Source organism: Maylandia zebra, linkage group LG18 (assembly GCF_041146795.1).
Source record: "Maylandia zebra isolate NMK-2024a linkage group LG18, Mzebra_GT3a, whole genome shotgun sequence".
Lineage (NCBI taxonomy): Eukaryota > Metazoa > Chordata > Actinopteri > Cichliformes > Cichlidae > Maylandia > Maylandia zebra.
Genome location: NC_135184.1, coordinates 26,481,681 through 26,500,136, shown reverse-complemented (window position 1 = coordinate 26,500,136; position 18,456 = coordinate 26,481,681). Strand labels below are relative to the sequence as shown.

Here is an 18,456-nt window from a genome sequence, read left to right as displayed (position 1 = left end):
TTACTAACTCTAAGTAGTCTATATATTTATATATAGTGTTTTGGGCTGAGGGTCCTGACATAGCAAATGTTATTTGGCCTTCCTCCTGATGTTTACAGTCTGCAGGTACAAGGAGAACAAAGAGAGAAACGAGGAGAGAGGAAAGAGACACGTATTCAGAAAACTGCTTACAGCAGCAGAACTTAACCCCAAGATTCTGCCAAGAATAAGAGCTTCTGGGCATGGACGCAATATATTATGGCTAACATTAGCGCTTAGAGGTTTCAGAAGGGGCGTTAGCTTGTATTGTATTAGCATGAGTAAAATAAGCTTACATAATAACATGTTAAAAACACCTGGTCTTTAAATGTTCTCACAAGCTGCTGGTATAGAGACATCAGATAACGCAATGTGTTTCAGTGCAATGTGAGTATTTCAGCCTGGTACTGATTGTCTTTGAAACTAAATGTGAGCCATGAGCCAAGAAGAGAAAAACTCTCAGAAAGTCAGAAAACTTGGCACAGCTCAAAAGCCGAGGTCCCCCGAGGAGCCAGCCGTCATCATTCTGTTCTGTGAATAAGAAAAACATGCCCAGCGGAGCCGTAATGAGGTCACTTATCAGCGAGGGCACTCGGAGGGTGTGCCACGCTTCCTCTCAGCATCCCTCCATCTGTCAGAGGGAGAGGACCAGTGACCTCAGCAAGTCCTGCCAATAATATCATGTGGCGTCAAACTCCACGACAGGCTTCAAAGTTGACGGAAGGAGCAGCAAGGCCAAACTTTGTCGAAGAATAGACCAGGTTTTGTTTTCTTCTAACTGCATTAATTAAAAAAAAAAAAAACTACAACTACACAAATGCTGTTTTTCTTTTCTGTCCAAACTACCAAAAAACATCTGAAAGGATGCCCTCGGAACATTGTGCACGCATGACCAGAAACACCATCGCTAATAAGAGTTGCATGACAAATAATCTTAGATGGCTTTTAAAGTCTCTGCGTGTGCAGGGGGCAAACAACAAAGAAGCAAGACTTCAGACCGACCACAACACTGCCGCAGAGTTCATGGGAAGAATTTGTAAGTCACACAGAGTAATTACTTCACAAATATCAGGAGTTAAACCACAGTGGGAAAACACAGCAGCAACTTCTCTTTTTGTTCCCCCCTCCAAACCACATGAAAGTATGTCAGTATTTCAGAGCTGAGAGCTTCTGATTAAGAAAGCCTCTGAATCACATTCAAGAAAGAAAGAAAGAAAGAAAGAAAGAAAGAAAGAAACAAACAAAAAAAAAAAACCCCATTCGACTGCTTTCGGATACAAATATGTAATCAAGTGATCACATGGCAGCAACTCAATTTGTTTAGGCCAAGACGACCTGTGAAGAAAGGTGATTTAACTGACTTTGAATGTGGCGTGGTTGTCGGTGCCAGACAGGGCGGAACATATCTCAGAAACTGCTGATCTACTGGGATTTTCCTGCATAGTCATATCTAGGGTTTACAGAGAATGGCCCATAAAGAAGGAAATATTCTCTGGATAAAAATGCCTCATTGAGGTCAGAGGAGAATGGCCAGACTGCTTCCAGCTGATAGGAAGGCAACAGTAAGTCAAATAACCACTTGTTACAACCAGGGCATGCAAAAGTGCATCTATGATCATGTGACAGGTCAAACCTGCACATTTGGATGCTGCAGACAGGTGCCTGTGCACCTTTGGAATGGGAGATTTTCATCATGGATGTGCAGTCAACAAATCTGCAATATTTAAGAAAGAGGAACTGTTCCCTTTCTTGACGGGGGTCTTGTTGTTGCCTCTCCAGTGCACTTATTGTCACTTTCATTTGCAGCAAAGCCAATGAAATGGTATCAAAATGGCTTATGATTTCTGCACAGACTGATATTCCTGCCTTAGTTTTACACTGTGATGATCACCACCATAAATAACTGGGTTCATTCTCTATAGAGAGCAAATGTAATTCAAAGTTGGAGTGCTGAACATTTACGTGAAAACAGACGTCTGTTAGATTCAAGCCCTTAACACTGTTATTAATCCCATCAGCATCTAAATATGCCCGATTTTTAAATGCAGAGTTTCTGGTGACAGTAACACAGCTGTAGTAATGCTTTTTACATGAACCAGCAACGGCCCGTTTGCCAGATCTGCAGAAAGGAGTATCAGTGTACAAAAAAGGTCTGTACTGCAGCTATGTGAATCCATTCAGGAATTGTTGAGATGTTTTGTTTTGGACTGTGTTCCAGATAGAATACCTAAAAATAACCCATAATGTAGCCTAGCTCAGAGTGGACACACACACACACACACACACACACACACACACACACACACACAGTATGGTGTAGTCTCATGGCAAATTAAGACACTGGAAACAGTAATTTAGTAGTAGCATAACACAAGGCAGCTGGTACACAATAGCATTACTCCTGACATAGTCATATAAACAAAACACATTTTGCAGCTTATTAAACTAATCAGTTCTGGTCTCCCTCTGGGTGTCGTGCCTCAGCAGCTCAGGAGAACATGCTGGCACATAAAGAAACGTACAGTTAAACAGCACAAAATGTGGATAACATATACATTTACAGGCAACATAGAAGTATATAAGGGCAGGCAAACTATATAGCCTGCAAGCGTTTTCACATGTGAATGTATTTTACCGCTCTGCCATAGTTTGTGTGGACTCTATATTATTCCAGCGAGCCATTGGGGAGAGGGGTTAAAGCTTGGAATGTTCACCATTTCCCCCACAGGAAGCTGCGCATGGAAGTCTAGTATTGCCCCACACCCAAAAATCGCTCCATCACACGCACTGGCTTGCCAGCGACTATACCGAGATATAAAGAAAGAGAATTTCGGAGAATTTCTTTTTTGTCTTCAAGTAAAATAACAAACCAAACACACTCTCGCTCTTGGTTTTAGGCGTTTTATTAAAGACATTTTTATTTTGATATAGTCACACAGTTTCATCGTACAAAATTTCACAAAGTTAGAAAAATACTCAAACTCTATAAAAAAAAGAAAAAAAAAAAAAGTACTGAAGCTGTCTGCTTAGAGAGCTTTGTTTTTTATAAAACTTAATATTCATGCTCTGCCTCTTCAAGAAGCTCGTATTCCATTTACACAGGTGTCAGAGTCATAGTGGACATTTCACCAAAATGCCTGCTGTACACACGCACAGCACGAACAACACAACACGTGGGGAAAAAATTAAAAATATATACAAGAATGCTCAGATTCTATATAAAGTACATTTATAAACATGTCAGACTAAAGTTTCAACTCCGTCGAGTTAGGATGACATTTTGATATTTCACCCAGTGGTAACAGTTATCATTGTGCTAGGTAATTACATTAAAAACATACAAATATACTGGCATCATTATAAAATGGTCGTCTATTATATAATGCAGAGCTAGCCCTAGCTTGTTGCTAGCCCTTTTGTGTTACTTTACATGACTTTGAGTTATTTACAATGTGCTGAAAATAATGACTAAATTGTGCTTTGGTCCTGAAACGGGTAGCTGCTGCTCTATGAGTGCGCATCTTGTTGTTTTTAGGTGTATGTGTGCATATACAGATGTACTGAACACACACACACACACACACACACACACACACACACACACACACACACAACAGGCATTTCATTAAATGGCTCAGTGTGGGCTTGTCCTGCCCAGCAGAAACAGGCCCACATCCAAAACATACGCCTTCACTGTACTTCCCAACTACTGTTACTTATGTGCAGCTTCTAAGCAACATTACATCGTGCACATTTTTTTTTTTTTAAACTTGACGGCTTACAAAGCTTTCCAAAAGCTTCACTTTATGTCATTCAAGTGGTGACAAAGAATACCGAGTTTAGTGCTATAAATCACACAGACTGCTTGTGTTGCAATCAAACCAAACAAAAACAACATCCTTCCTGAAATTAAGGAATTTGTTTGGTTGCCATGGTTTGTTAGGACAGGTCACACAGTGAGCGAGTGGCAGGAGCAGAGTAGCACCCCGGGACTCATAGATGCAGCTGAGGCAAGAAAGCCGCACAGCTTTGTTTACAGCTGCCATTTCTAAGCTGACAGTTGACATCTCCAGAAATCTTCATAACACAAAACAGGGACAAGGATCTCTTAATCAAAAGGAGGTCAGCTCTCTTTTCCACTCTGAGATCGTCTGGTAAATCGGAGGGGAAATAAAGACAAATTTCCATTCAGAGAGCTAAAGTCGCTTAACTGCTTTTCCGCAGCGTCTTCTCATCCAGTGAGATGTTCAAGACTCTGGATTTGTCTGCATGTTCCAGATGTTTGAAGTTTCCATTATTCAGTATTGACTAGTGGCTGTAGTTGTGATTTAATTTAAAAAAATAAAAAAGGCACAGGTCAGGGTTATATACAGTCACTCTGCAGCCTTCTCTATGCTATGATGAGGTGGTTGCTCCGCTCTCTGATGTCTACGGTGGGAACAAGTTCTTTCTTCAGAGGGGTTGAAGACAAAGTAGAGCGTCTTCCTTTGGGCTTGAACAAGTCTGACACAAAGAAGACCTGTGGAGAGCATAGAGAGAACACTCCTTTAACGTTTGAGCATCGCAAAGGGGCAAAATGTTAAAAATGTAATCAAATAACATTAAGAATGTAAGATAGAAAATAGACAATGCATTGTTTACATGGAGGGATTTTTATGAGTATGTCAGTACTAGACAAATGTATTTTGTTCCTCCCATTTAAAGTCTTACTCCTCCTACTTTCACTCGTACTTTCTGTCCTTTAGAAATACAGTTTGGTGTTCCTCAGGGTTCTGTATGTGGTCCCTTTGCTTTTTCCACTTATAAACATGCTTTTTGCAACATAAATTATAAACCGACTGTGCGTCTAAATGATGAAAGGAAAAAAAATCTTTGCATCATTTACAAGGCACAGTCTCACCCAATATAGAACATCATTACCATTGTCATTTTCTTACATACTGATATGGAAACCTTTAGTTTACGCTCCATAGATAATGCTCACTGTCATCCTAAGACTTAACATATAGACCCCAACAGCATCCACACACAAAAAAAGCATCATTTTCTACAGATAAACATTTGTGGTGATGCAGGAGTAGGATAGTAGTTGGAGAAAATCTAACGATTGGACAAGATCCCCTCTTGTTAAGTAGCTTAATGAGAGTGAGGACATCCACAACACCAACCTGGTGGGCAAAGAAGCCACTAGAGAAACGCAAGGTGGGCTTTTTGGTTAGCAACGACTGAACTTTCAAAATAAAAGCGAGGTGATTGTCCACTAGAACGGCATCATTCTATTAGAAAGATTTAGCCTGAGCGCTCTTCGATTTCTGAACAAATCTAGTGCACTAGTTTGCAACACAGCCACTCACTATGCAGTAAGCCACCAGGGCTCCTTGTACGAAACCAGCCAGCACGTCAGTGGGGTGGTGCTTGTGATCAGACACGCGGGACAAGCCGGTGTAGAAAGACATCATGATGAGGGTGAACTGGGTTAAAGGGCGAAGCAGACGGGCTCCATGCCAAGTAAAGCGAGACTGGAGGTAAAACTGCAAGAGAGAGACGTTGACATACTGAGTATTCATGCAGAGAATAACAGGATGAGTAAGATGGTACGAGAATAAAAAGGTCAGAAACTTACCACCAAATAAAGCATCGTGTACATGGAGAAGGATGCATGTCCAGAGAAGAAAGACTTCCTGAGGAGAGCAGATGGCAGTCAGCATGTTGAAACGGCTTAAAAAACACAGCGGCCAATCAAGCATTTTATTTGGGATATTTAGAACATTTTGAGCTTTGCCCGTTATACCTGGCCTCTTGAACTTTGCTCTCCAGGCCCCGACACTGGTAGTCAGTGATGTAGCCCAGAGAGCAGTTGACCGTGGAGAAGTCAGGATCGCACACGTCAAGAAAGTGAGGACGCAGACGGCCCACTGACACTTTGGCGATATTGGTGAAGGAGTGGCTGACTGCACAGCCAAAGATGAACACCCCGACCTGCTTGTACAGAGCGGAAATGTACGGGTTCCCCACAAAAGACTTGGAGCCTTCATTCAAAAAGTAGATCCTGTAGCTCTCACCAATTATAATCTGAGGGGGAGAGACGGGAAAGCAATGTCAGTGACACGACTGGTAACAAAGACAACAAAGACCTATTCCTGAGGGAGCTTCTATTCATTTATATTTTAAATATCAGAACAAATAAATAATGAACACACTATTAACTATTAAGACCGTAGATGTTGTTATTACAGCTACGAGAATGCAGTGATTTCTTTGAGAAGGGGCTCGAGAAGAGCTTGTTTAGCGTTTGAAGTGTTTACCTGTGCCATTCTACAACTATAACAACAGTGAGACGACAGGAGGGGGGTGTCAGACCGAGTCCACCTTGTATAGTTTTCTAGAAGTGTGTAAATAGACCGCAGTCTAAACCAGCGACTGATGGAGTGAGGCGTGTTTAGGAGGAGGTAACTCAAAACAGCTGCTGGAGCTCAAAAACGCCTCGCAGTCCCCCCTCAGCCTCCCTCCTCCCCTTCCTCCTCATCCGCTGTTGTCTCAGCTCGAGAGTGGAAGGATGGAAGTCAGCATCGGAGGAGGGAGGAGGGGCCGGGCCCCGGTGGTTCTAATCAGGAGAATCGCTGAGCTGGGTGCTGTGTCTGATTCTGGAGGCCAGACTCCACAGGCGCACGTCGGGGGCACGTTTGTTTTTCCCCTCCGCTGGCCGCCTTACCGAAACAGCTCAGATTTCACAAGGGACGTGTGAGTTGTTTTCATGTTAGTGTCTCAGCTTCATAAGAAATTCTTTCGAACGGCACAGAAATAAGTCGGATTCTGGGAAAGTCTCTCTGTGGAGGGATAGCCCCTTAAGAAGATTTAACAAGCTGATAGTGCGAGCGCGTCATTTTCCCACCATTCAGGCCTTTAGAGCCGGCTCGACACAGCTCAGCGGCTTTCATGGGAAAGAGGGGAAGGGGGACAAAACACATCTGGTTCCCCTTCTTTGAGAGATTTGTTTTGTTTTATACTTTGCGAACGAGCTGGCATTCGAGAATCTATGCCTGTTGCACTGAAACCTCAAAGATAATCGTGGGGCAGGACACTAATTTGTGGCTTATGTCGAAAGTTTCGCATTTCCAAAGTGACACAGTGTTTTCTTCCCTTCTAATAAAGTTGGGCATAAATCATTTACGACACATTGGATTCTAGTTCTATAGTGGGAAATGAAGCACTAAATGGCTTAATGTTTGCGCCTTCTGGTTCAGAAAACAGAGGTTGGCCAGAACGCTCCAGGGGGGGAAAAAGAAAAAAAAGAAAACGTGGATTTTAAAGTCATGTTGCGCCAGGGGAAAATGCGATATTTGGCAGAGCCTTCTTGTTTGGGGCTTTCGCCACAATTCCACCCCAGCAATTACAGTATTTAACCAAACAACCATTGCATCAACCATAATTGCACAGCCAGGTCTCCTCACCATTAAAAGCCCCTGAGGGCCCAGAGTCTGCTCTGGTGACTGCAGGGCGAGATGATGACAGCCGGCGACATGTCGCTCTGTCAGGTGACAGCATGTGCTGCAGCAGCGCTGAGCAGAATTATCATCATCATCATCATTATTCTTTTTATCATTAATGTGTGTATGCTCCATGTTCCTGTCCAGGCTGCTTGTCCATTTATTTTAGTCTTATTTATCCGTTATTGTGTGTGATTTGGATGTTTGTGCTCACTTTCTTGCATGTCAGTGGTATTTGTTTAAAATACTGTGTGTGCATTTATCCTGTCGCAATTCTAAAACCACGATCAAAGAATCTACGGTATCGTACCACAGTTCCTTTACTGTGATCACCAGTGTGAGGCCTTTAATGCCTGCTGAAGGTTTGTAGTTTGCTGAGATGTAATGTTTAATAGCCGTTTACGTAACTAGTGAACTGGAAATGCACTAGAACAATAGAATTAATCTTCACAGTCGACCTTCCGCCTATTTGGGGATTTTTTTGTGGACCCTAATTCCAAACTATTCATGGATTTTTTCAGAAAGGATACCTAAAATATTTTCTCCTGATTTTCATAAGGATGACAGCTTAAGATATATTTAGTGTTTGCACTATTAAAATATGCAGTTATAAGCGTTTCTATTGGATTATTTTGAGCCTCAGTGCAGCTGTGCACTCTGAGGTGTTTGTGAAATGTTAGGCTTCTCTCTGCAGGGCCCGCTGATGGCCATCTGAAACCTGAAGCACCAACATTATCTGGAGCAGAAAGGGCCATTGGGCTTCATCATCGTGGCAAATAAAAATTTGATATCCAGGAAATGTGCACAGGTTCGTCATCATCGCTTTCTCACAGGAATTTCCAAAAACCTACTCAAATCACCTGAATCATCTTAAATCCCACCCCTCATCCCCCAAGGCAAAGCCCTGAGAAAATGTTGACTGACTGTTATCTAGAACGGGGTGAAACGAATAATAAGGTGTGATGGTGCAGGTACGAGGAGTCGTCGTTCCAGCCATCTCCCGGGACAATCTCAGTTTATGGCCAGAACGCATCAACTGTAAGATAAAGCCCAGCGATAAACCCCGCATTTCTCAGCACATACAGTAAAGCGCACAGAGAAGATTGCAGGTTTACTTGGTGAAAAACAACTGTTCTAATCTAACAGCTGGAAAAGTGTATCAGCGTTACTACAAATCGTCTGTGCTGGACACTTGGCTGTAACAATGAATAAAGACTGATGGATGATGACAAAGGATGTGGTTAACATCAACTGCAGTTCAACGGTGCTGCTAGTATATGGGCAAGGTGCAAAAACATGAGAGGAGGTGATGACATTAGTGGTCAGGGTGAGAGGACTTACAGAGAGGATGGAGATTAGAATGCCAGCAGCGCTAAGCACACCGTCGCTAATGGTGTCTCCGTTTTTGGCCGGATACTTGATGGACTCATCGTCGCAGTAAAACCCTCTATGGTAAGGCTGAACTGCGCTGGTTTCAATGACCAAGAAAGGCAGGCCGGCTAGTGTGAAGAAGCAGCGAGCGGCACAGAGAGGAAGGAGGGTTGGTGGGGATGGGTGATGGAGAAGAAAGGGAGCGGGAGAAAGAGAGACGGAGGTGCTGGGTTAATGCCACGCAAATTACAGGAGGACGCGGATACAAGCAAGAGGTAACGAGCGAACACGTGGGACCGGCTCAGTTCATTCTGTGGCTGCTATCCACAACCGATGGAGAAATTATTCCAGTTTTGTTAAAATACAACACGTTTTAAGACGGATTTTGGACAATCACTGCTTTCAGACTTATCTGTAACTCTCCAAGCCAGCTGAAAACTGACTTATTCTCTGATAGAAAAACGAGCTCAGATATCTATTTTTGGGATAACGCATATATCCAAATCCCAGCAGACGACAGAAAATTTAGTGAATTGAAAATCTCTTTTTAAAAACGTACATAAGCAAGAGTGTGGGAAACTGTGTGTGTTTTTAGGATCATTTAAGATTTCATAGACTAGATGACTCTTTGATCATCTTAGGGAGTTGCTGGTAATTGCATTATTATATAGTCCCATTTCTAAACGTGTAAAATATTTAATTTTATTGAAGCAGTGAAATAAATGGAAACCGAGGCAGCCTGAAGGGTAGCAATTAAATCTAAAAGTTAACGATACCGCGCAGTGGAAAATGGTTGGCGGTAATGTACGTGATTTACAGTCAATGAGACAAAACCACTGAGAGTGAGTGAGAGGCTGCTGAACCAATCAGACCCCCCCCTAAGGTGTCACAGTGCAGCCGGTAATGAACTGAGAGCGTCCCGACGTGTTCTCTCGTTTTCTTACTTCACCGCGCAGGAACTTACTGAGACCACAGGCACAGTGAAGCCCACTGCCGTGAGCAGCGCAGTGGACACTGTGCTGTTCTTATAAGGCAGATTGATGCTGCTGTCACTGCAGGAGAATCCTCTCTGGTAAGGCGGGAAGGGAAATTTGTGCAACAGCACGGCAACGAGCATCACTGCATGGTTGGACAGACACAGGACCACAAACACAGACACGTTGGATCAACAGAGAGAAAAAACAAAACACATTTAAAACATTTACAGTAAGTTTACGAGCTTATCGCATCCCGTTTGCCCGTTATCGTAAAAAGAAGAAAAAATGATAACCATTAAATCAAATCATCACCATTTTGCACTTGACTTAAGTGAACCGCTTGAGCCGAGAATAGCATCAAATGATTTCAAGTTCCCATTAAGAGGGTAAGATGGGCCCTGTTCTTAGGAGGCAATGCTGCAGTTAACTGACAAGAAAAAACACACGCTATCAGTCCTCCTTCCTTTCCTGCCGAAGTGCTCTTACTCTTAAAAAGGCCCTTTTAAAAGACGCCTCGGGGGAGGTGTTTGTGTCCGATAGACTGCGTGTTTTTCGGCAAAAGTGCCAAAAAGATCTTATTTGTCTTCCGACAACAAACAGAGTGGGCGTAGTTAAGATGCAAGCCAACCCCCTCCCCCCCCAAAACAGCTTATTTTCCCCGTCAATTTCCTAACAGACTTCAGCGAGGACTTTGATATTCGAGGGTACCCAGGGGGAGGCCTCAAATCTCGGACAGAATTTGGAAAACACACTTTCAAACGACTTCAAAGCAACGTTTAGCTTTCGAGCCACTCTCTGAAGACGTCCGCGATCTGCAGACACAAAGAAAAACAAGCAGACGGGGGAGCGGGCACAATTTCTAAAAATAAATGTCAACACATGCTCCAGTCACTGCTGAGCCCCTTTACATCCACACACACAAACATACAGCTGACTCGGGGGTGCCTTTGAAGGTTCAGCTGTGGGCTGGGCTCAGGTTACAGACAGAACTCTGGCACCCTGAATGCCGGGGTAAGTCCTGCCACATTCAGCAGGATTCACATTATTAATTCTCTCGCTTTCACTGTTGTTCTTCAACCAAACACCTGGATGGAGCGGCTGTGAAGCAGGTCCAGTGAAGAAGAAAAAAGAAAAAGCGCAGGGTGGGACATATTAACAGCTCTGGAACTGTAAAAATACACTGCAGTTTAAAGTCTGCTAAATCCTGCATGTCTGATCCCTTCAGTTTGGTTAGTCTGGCTATGAAAAGAGCAACACGAGCCTTTCCAAAGCAGGGACTTAGTCTGTTCAAACTGCTGATACAAAGGATTTAGGGAGGGAAAATAATAATAATAAAAATAAAAAAAAGGGCACAGAAGCTCAAAATGCTACATGCGAAGCACATTGACCCGAGAGCCCCGACCCCTGCGACTGCATCTAAACACATTTGCAAACCCACAAACCACAAGGCCAGAGACTGATGGAAAGAAACCAATGGATGGCAAACGGCCTGATGAACTTAAGAGGTCACAGCTTTTGAGGAACCAGCGTGAGGTCAACGGTTCCAAAGCGGTGATTGGAATATATTAAAAAAAAAGAAAAGAAGAAATGTGACCCCTGCTTGCCTCAGGTTTTTCTTCCACAGTCCTTTGACCCCCTGCATCCGAAACAGAGCTGCAGCATCAGCAGTGAGTGTGGCATCTTGGGATTTTCCCTCCCCTCCTTTTCCCCTCATCTAAAAGTCAGGGGGGGAGGGCGAGGGGGTGGAGGGTGTCCTCATCACTGCCAACAACAACACCAGTCAGCAGCCGTGAGTCTGCCTTTCGGACTAGCAGCATCGGCCCAAAGACAATAAAAAACAAGCAGAATGCTGGAAGATTTTTTTTTCCTGCAGTTCATGATCTCCTTCTCGCACCTCTTCTCCAAAACAACTGTGGAGACAAAATGTGAAAATAAGCAAACCCCGTAAATGAAGACCGATGATGACTTTTTCAGCTCACGAATGAGCGCGGCGTAACGTCGAAACACGGCAGAAGACACATCATCAAGATCTGACAGCTCCATGCAGCCACACCTTGTGGAAACTAGAATAAATATGCGGTAAACGCACACTCCGAATTCAATCCTCACTATACTCCAGGAGGCATTCGCCAACACGGCTATTAAAAACAAACAGACGCACATTTTCCACTTGCAGGGATCCCTCGCTGTCTGCTGGCCTAAAAAAGTATACATACACGTCTGAGGCAGCTGTGACATATACACAGATGAAGTTGTTTTCACCACACACACACACACACACACACACACACACACACACACACACACACACACACAGCAATTGAGCTACTTCACAATTTCAGCATGGGGGTGGGGGGTTGGCGCAGGTCTGCCTGCTTGGGTTTTAATGAAAATCCCAGTGAAATCAAATGTGAATCTCACATCTTGACTGCCACACTGGACTAACAATTTCATTTAACACAAACATTTATTAAACTGGAACACCTCAGTGCTTTTCTCTTTTCCAAAAGGTCTGTGGGTCAAGCTTTTTTTTGGAAATTGTGTCACAAGAAGGAATCTAGGAGCCTACGGGTTCCTGGAAAGAACTGGATTAACTGGAAATAACTCGTTTCAGAAAGAAAGCTCATGTTTACTATTCCCAAAGGCTCCGTTTAACCAAATTCTAAATACAAAGACACTTTTAGTTTCAGTTTTGCTTGTAGAGGCTTGTGTTGGCCTCCAACGCATCCAATTACAATTAGTAATGAAACGCATTATGAAAGTGAGGTTCTCTGTTTTTCTCATTCTGGTGAGCAGGCCTTAAGGGATTTAAATAAAAAAAAAAAAAAAAAAAAAGGTGTGGTAAAAAATTCAGATCGTTACCCATTAACCGCCAATCACCAGCTTAGTTGTGAAGCTGGGCGAAGGCACGTGTAAACGTGATCACGCGATTAACTGGAGAGTCAGTTGCTACAGCTTAGAGTAAACGTGAACCCAATCACCCCCTCGCCCCAGGGCTGATTGAGGGGCATCTTTCTTTTTCCTTCTCCCAATTCAGTTCTAGTCAACACTGAATCAGCATGACTTTCTCATCCAGCCGACTTCCCCTGTTGTTATCTTTACATGCACTGACGGGTCCATGGGGAGCACATTCACTCAGTGCATGACAGAGCTGGGGAGCAATATCCTGGGATGCAGTTTTCCCCAGAAGTACAAATCAGTGTGTGAGAATGAAGGAGAAGTGGTGATTAACCAGCGCTGCCCAGACGTTTCCTCCTTGTGGTTGCTCTGTTCAAGCCACATCTTTAGCCAGAAAAAACACTCTTGGTTTGTTGACAAGCTTCTCTGTGGGAAGTTATGTACATAGAGAAGAAACGACGGGGATTTACCCTCCACAGAGATACAAAAAATAAAATTACACTTAAACTAAATATAGCTTGTCAAAGAAAGATTGTTTGTAGTCTAAACCACTGTTAACAATAGCTTAACTGCTATCCAGTATAGTTGCAGCTTTATCTTACCACTGCTGCGGTGTTTGCAATCATGACTTTACACCAATATTCCAGTGAACAACACAATGCAAACATGTGGTTGTATCACAGCAGAAAATGAAGTCAAAGGTCTGAACCACACAGCACCCTCCCCACTTTTAAAACTGGGACTTTCATGTTCTGAATGTTTCACCCAGTGTGTGCAGCTGCTGAACATCACAGGACCAGAATGGATCCACACACACTCAGCTCTGACCTTTTCACCACTTCCCTTAATTACACCACACACACAGAAATATTATGCCAGATGTTCAGATCTGAAGAATTCCTGCTGCTTTGGAATGTGGGCCATTCTGGAAAATAAAATGAACAGTCAAAGCAGAAGTCCACACAGGTGTGGGTGGAGACCAAAGAAATGTATATCCCTCCCGGAGCACTTTATTAATTTCTTTCCACTTGGACTGCATTTTTTAGGGATTAAGCTAATGTAACTTTTGGAAATCCACATGTACTTTAATAGCTAAATAAACAGGCCAGAGTAGCCACTGCTTTGCTTCAGTTACAAAGTTTGTGAAAGCTGGTGTGGCAGAATCACATGTGATATTATCACTTTTTGTCTTATTTAATACACATTTTTACAGCAGACATAAAGAAAAGAGATACAAATGCAGTGTTTTAATATCACAAATTAACTACAGGAAAAAGACATTTATATTATTACTCAGTGGTGTGAAACATATGGTCTGAGGACTAGAATCGGCCTGGGAAGGACTTTAATGTGAATGTCTTTGGAAAATAAGGAATACATTTTGACCTTTAAACTGAATATTCAGAATTTTTCTACAGCTTTTTCTACTGATTAAGACTTTCCCCCACAGCCATACATACTACAGCAATGAAGCTACCGATAAATCATTAAATGACAGTAAAGTTCAGTTTTCCCCACAATCTACATGCCTGTTCTTTTTACGCCTCCACAGAAAATAAATAAATACAATGAATGAATTACCAAAAATTACAGCTTTATTAATACAGGACAGCCTGGGCGGACTTTCACACATTTGTTTCTTACAATTTCCGCCCAAAGAGTCTTGCAGAGTCCACTTTCTTCCACTGACATGCTGCAGCATTTCTACGTGAAACTGCACTTCTTTTTCTTATATTGAGAAGCCTCGGGAATGAAATGTGCAGTAAAAAACTAGTTTTCTCTTAAAGAAAGTGTCACGACATCAAACGAGCTCGGCATCCCTGGTATCGAGTATAAGCCGGGGCAGCCGCACACGAGCGAGAAACTGTCCGTTTGAAACACGCCAGGAGTAACAATGAAACGAGCAAGAAGCCGCAAACTTCCCGCCAAAGGTGCCCACAGTAACGTGACGCGACTCTTACCTAAAAACAGGCAGAACAGATCCACTCCGACCAGCAGCTTCCTCCCGCTGTGGTCTTTGCAGTTGTTGTTGTTGAGCGAACTCCCGCCGTTCTTCGTGTTGGCTGCCATGGCTTTCTCATAGATCAGACAGCGTTGCATTTAAAGCGTTTGCGTGTTTGGTTAAAAAAAGGAGGAGGAAGCAGAATAAAAATAAATTGGTTGCTGTTGGAGTTTATTTCTCGGTCTACAACACGTGTCTCTACAGGAATCCTAAGTAGGAGCAGTCACGCGAGTCTCTTTGGTCAGCTGGAAAACACTGTGGAAACTACTCGCTCCTCACTAATGGCTCACCTTCCTCTAACCATCCTTTACTCGTTTCTGCAGGGATAAGTCCTGTCACAGCCTTTCAAGAAAACCCCTCCTCCGGCTCCTCCTCTTTCATGTGCCCGGTGGGGACTCCCACCACCCCACTCACCTCTCAGGGCTGAGGGGCGCCCCAGTCAACAGCAGCAACAAAGCAAAGAAAAATAAACTTTTTTCCTCCTTCAAATTCTGGAGCAAGTTCTCATTTTCCACTTTAAATAACTCATAGATGGAGGGAAAAACCAGTAGGAAAATTTCCTTGATTTTGCAAACTTTGAGCTCATCCATTTTCTTCTGCTCATCCAATTCAGGGTTGCAGTTGGACTGAAGCAATTTGAGCACTCAAAGTGCTTTCTTGGTACCATCCTCATTCACCTATTACACAAACATTCATTAAAAAGTACTTTTAACCTACGCCTGACATGCTCTTAACCCGTTTGTGCCCAGATTTTTTTCAGAGTTGTAAGGCATATCATTTTATCAGTTGAGTCCCTCTGAATCATGTTATGTATTTATTTTTTCCATTTTGTACTTTTTTTTGAAGAAAATAGCATTTTTATGACTGGCAACAATTGTTGCCAGTAGTCACACAGCTTGTCACTAGGTCAAATGTCACCTAATAATAATAATAGAGAAGTAATAATAATAATATAATAAGAACAAAATAATAATATAGTCATAATAAATAATAACAAAAAGGTGGAGCCTCAGGTTCCCCCTGTATAAAATTCAAAACATCAAACAATTTGAACTGATTTCTTTATTCTCAATTTTTTTATACTCAAAAACTCAACAAACATTTTTTTCTTAGAACCTCTAAAAACATATATACATATATAACATATTTCTTCCCATACATTCCATCATCTTTCATGCATGTTCTACTCAGTGTGGTACTTCTTGAAGCACTCCACATGTAGTGGCACATCACACTTTCCACACGCAAATGATGTGCGTCCGCCGCAGTTCTTGCATCGCTTGTACCTGCTACCAGTGTTGCAGGGCCAGTGGTTCAAATTATCAAACCTGGTGGCATCAGTTATCGCCACCGCCATTGAAGATCTTCTGCCCTGCCTACTTGGCTTTGTTCCATGGCGCAGGAGGAGGGTCTGGGCTACCAGCCTCTGGAAGGAGAGGAGATCCTTCTCCCCGCTTTTCCAGGACCTAAATGAATGACAAAACAAGCATGATAGATGCATGAATGTGCATCGTTTCATCCTTTCTACAACGTCATGCCCCATATGTAGAATGTTCTGTAAAAGCAATATCACACTTGAGTTTGTGATGTTGGTCTGGATATCATCACTGTTGCTCTTGTCGACCGAAGAGCACTAGCGATGACCTCGAGTCAAACATCACCAACTCGATTGTGATATCACTAAATAACATACAGCCTTGTGTACCTGTAATAGCACCAGCTGTTCACCATGGCACTGTTCAGGGCCCAGCTGAAGCATGGCCACCACCACTTCTTGGACCGGATGTTGACTCTGTAGCGGCTGACAAACTGGTCATGCAGGTCCACTCCTCCCATGTGTGTGTTGTAGTCCTGGATACACTTGGGCTGTCTGACCTTGTCCATAGTCCGCTTCTGTTTATTCCATCTCTTCGCCTCAGTTTCGGTGAACTCCCTCTCCATGTTCGACACCACGGTGACCACGCTGTTGTCATTCCACCTTACAATCAGCTTCTCTGCCTCAACCAGATACTCAGCATCTCCTCTGGGTGTCTTCTTGAAGGTCTGGGGTGCTGTGAAGGGAACGTTATGGAGCTGAGTTTGTCGCATCGTGCCACAGCTGCCATAGCCTCTCAGGGTCATCTCATCCACCAGGGACAGGGTTGTGAAGAGGTTGTCGTGGTAAAACTTGACTCCAGGTGGCACTTCAGCTTTCTCTGCCAGGCCAAGGCCAAGGCCAAGGCCAGCTTTGGCCGCAATTTTGATTTTTTTGAATTTCCTGTCTTGGTTCTTAGTTTTGTGGAGCATGGGCCCAACAATCTGACTGGTCACATTTTCATTTGTGCCACTGACCTCTCTAGTCTCTGTCTGACTCACTGAGGATGAGCACCCAGGATCATCATCGGGGGGATTTGGCAGCTGCATGTCCGAATTAGGTAGAAAGCCTTCACCTTTGAGTATTCTTGATGGGAGGCGGTTATGGTCACCAGTGGCCTCATCATCAGATTGGTCACTGTCACAGTCTGTGTCATGTGCGTGCATTTCTGACTCAGGCACAACTGTGATGTCCGCCACAGTTTCAGAGTCCTGCAGCATGGCCAGGATCTCTGCTACGGTGTACCTAAGGAAAGGACAACATACATGTTAGCTAGCAAGCGAATTTTAGCTAGCAAGAAAATGATGTATGGTAATGTATAAAAATCCTATACACAGAGGCCTTGAATACCTGTGAATTTATTTAGCTAGGAATTATTCTAAAAGGACTAAAATGAGCCATTGTACATCATTCTACAATTTTAAATAAGTAAATTAGGAGCAATCCTGCAGACAGTGTTTTCCTTTAGTTAGCGACATGCTATGTGCCCACTGGCAACTTTTGTTGCCACTCACAGAAATAAGCCCATGAACAAAAAAATATTTATCCTAGGTACAATTTTTTTGGGGAGGGTTACTCTAGAGACTTGAATGATTAAATAATTATAAATATGTTTGGGGGGAAAGTCATAAGAAATTTATGAAAATTACCTCTTTCCAGGATGATTTGCATCCGCCATGTCTTCAGCCAGAAAGAGCGGGAAGCAGATGATGTCATGCGATAGGAAGCACTTGGAAACGATTTTTTAAAAATCAAAACCTTTGTCTAAGTTGTCTACTAGCATATAAGTGGAAAAAGTTGCATTAGTACCTTTGAGATTTTTTATTGTGAGTCGAAAATGACAGTGATAAACTTTGGCAACAATTGTTGCCAGTGGGGCAAAACGGGTTAAATACACTGCAATAGATGCAAGTTAATTACAGTTGACAAAATTAACTTACTGAGCCACAGCCACCACCTAAATCCAGCCCAGATTATTCAATTATATCAATGAACACAATTCACTCCAGCGTGCATGTCTTTGGACTGAGGACGCCAGCGTGAGGTAAAGAACACATTTGTGAAGTAATACAAGGATAGAACACCTGCCCATATCATTTGTTCTTAAGATATCATTTGTAACCCTGATAAGCACAGCCTCAGTACTGGGATGCTTTAACAGAGGGGGGGGGGGGGGGGGGACTCCAGGTCTCATGTGACAGTGTCCTGCATATTTTAGATTTTAGATTGCACCCTGGGTCAACACACCTGAATCAAATGATGTGTTTTTTACCAGGCCTCTGGAGAACTTCAAAACATGTTGAGGTAATTTAGCAATTTGAATCAGCTGTGTTGGATCAAGGACACATC

At 43.0% G+C, this 18,456-nt stretch overlaps 1 protein-coding gene across 2 annotated transcripts; it reads right to left on the bottom strand.

The window, feature by feature from the left end:
• Positions 1-2,910: 2,910 nt before the first annotated feature.
• LOC101465520 (phospholipid phosphatase 3) lies at positions 2,911-18,178 on the bottom strand. Of its 2 annotated transcripts, none has more exons than XM_024806179.2 (7): positions 18,048-18,178; positions 14,713-15,430; positions 9,841-9,995; positions 5,810-6,090; positions 5,642-5,699; positions 5,373-5,549; positions 2,911-4,537 (listed from the first exon to the last, which is right to left on the bottom strand). In XM_024806179.2, exons 2-7 carry the CDS (start codon positions 14,849-14,851, stop codon positions 4,409-4,411), a joined length of 939 nt encoding a protein of 312 aa, XP_024661947.2. In that variant the 5' UTR covers positions 14,852-15,430; positions 18,048-18,178; the 3' UTR covers positions 2,911-4,408. The 2 variants fall into 2 exon arrangements, with proteins under 2 accessions (XP_024661947.2, XP_024661946.1); XM_024806178.2 differs by lacking the exon at positions 9,841-9,995 and adding an exon at positions 8,847-9,004 and having other exon boundaries at positions 18,048-18,172.
• Between the last annotated feature and the right edge of the window lie 278 nt (positions 18,179-18,456).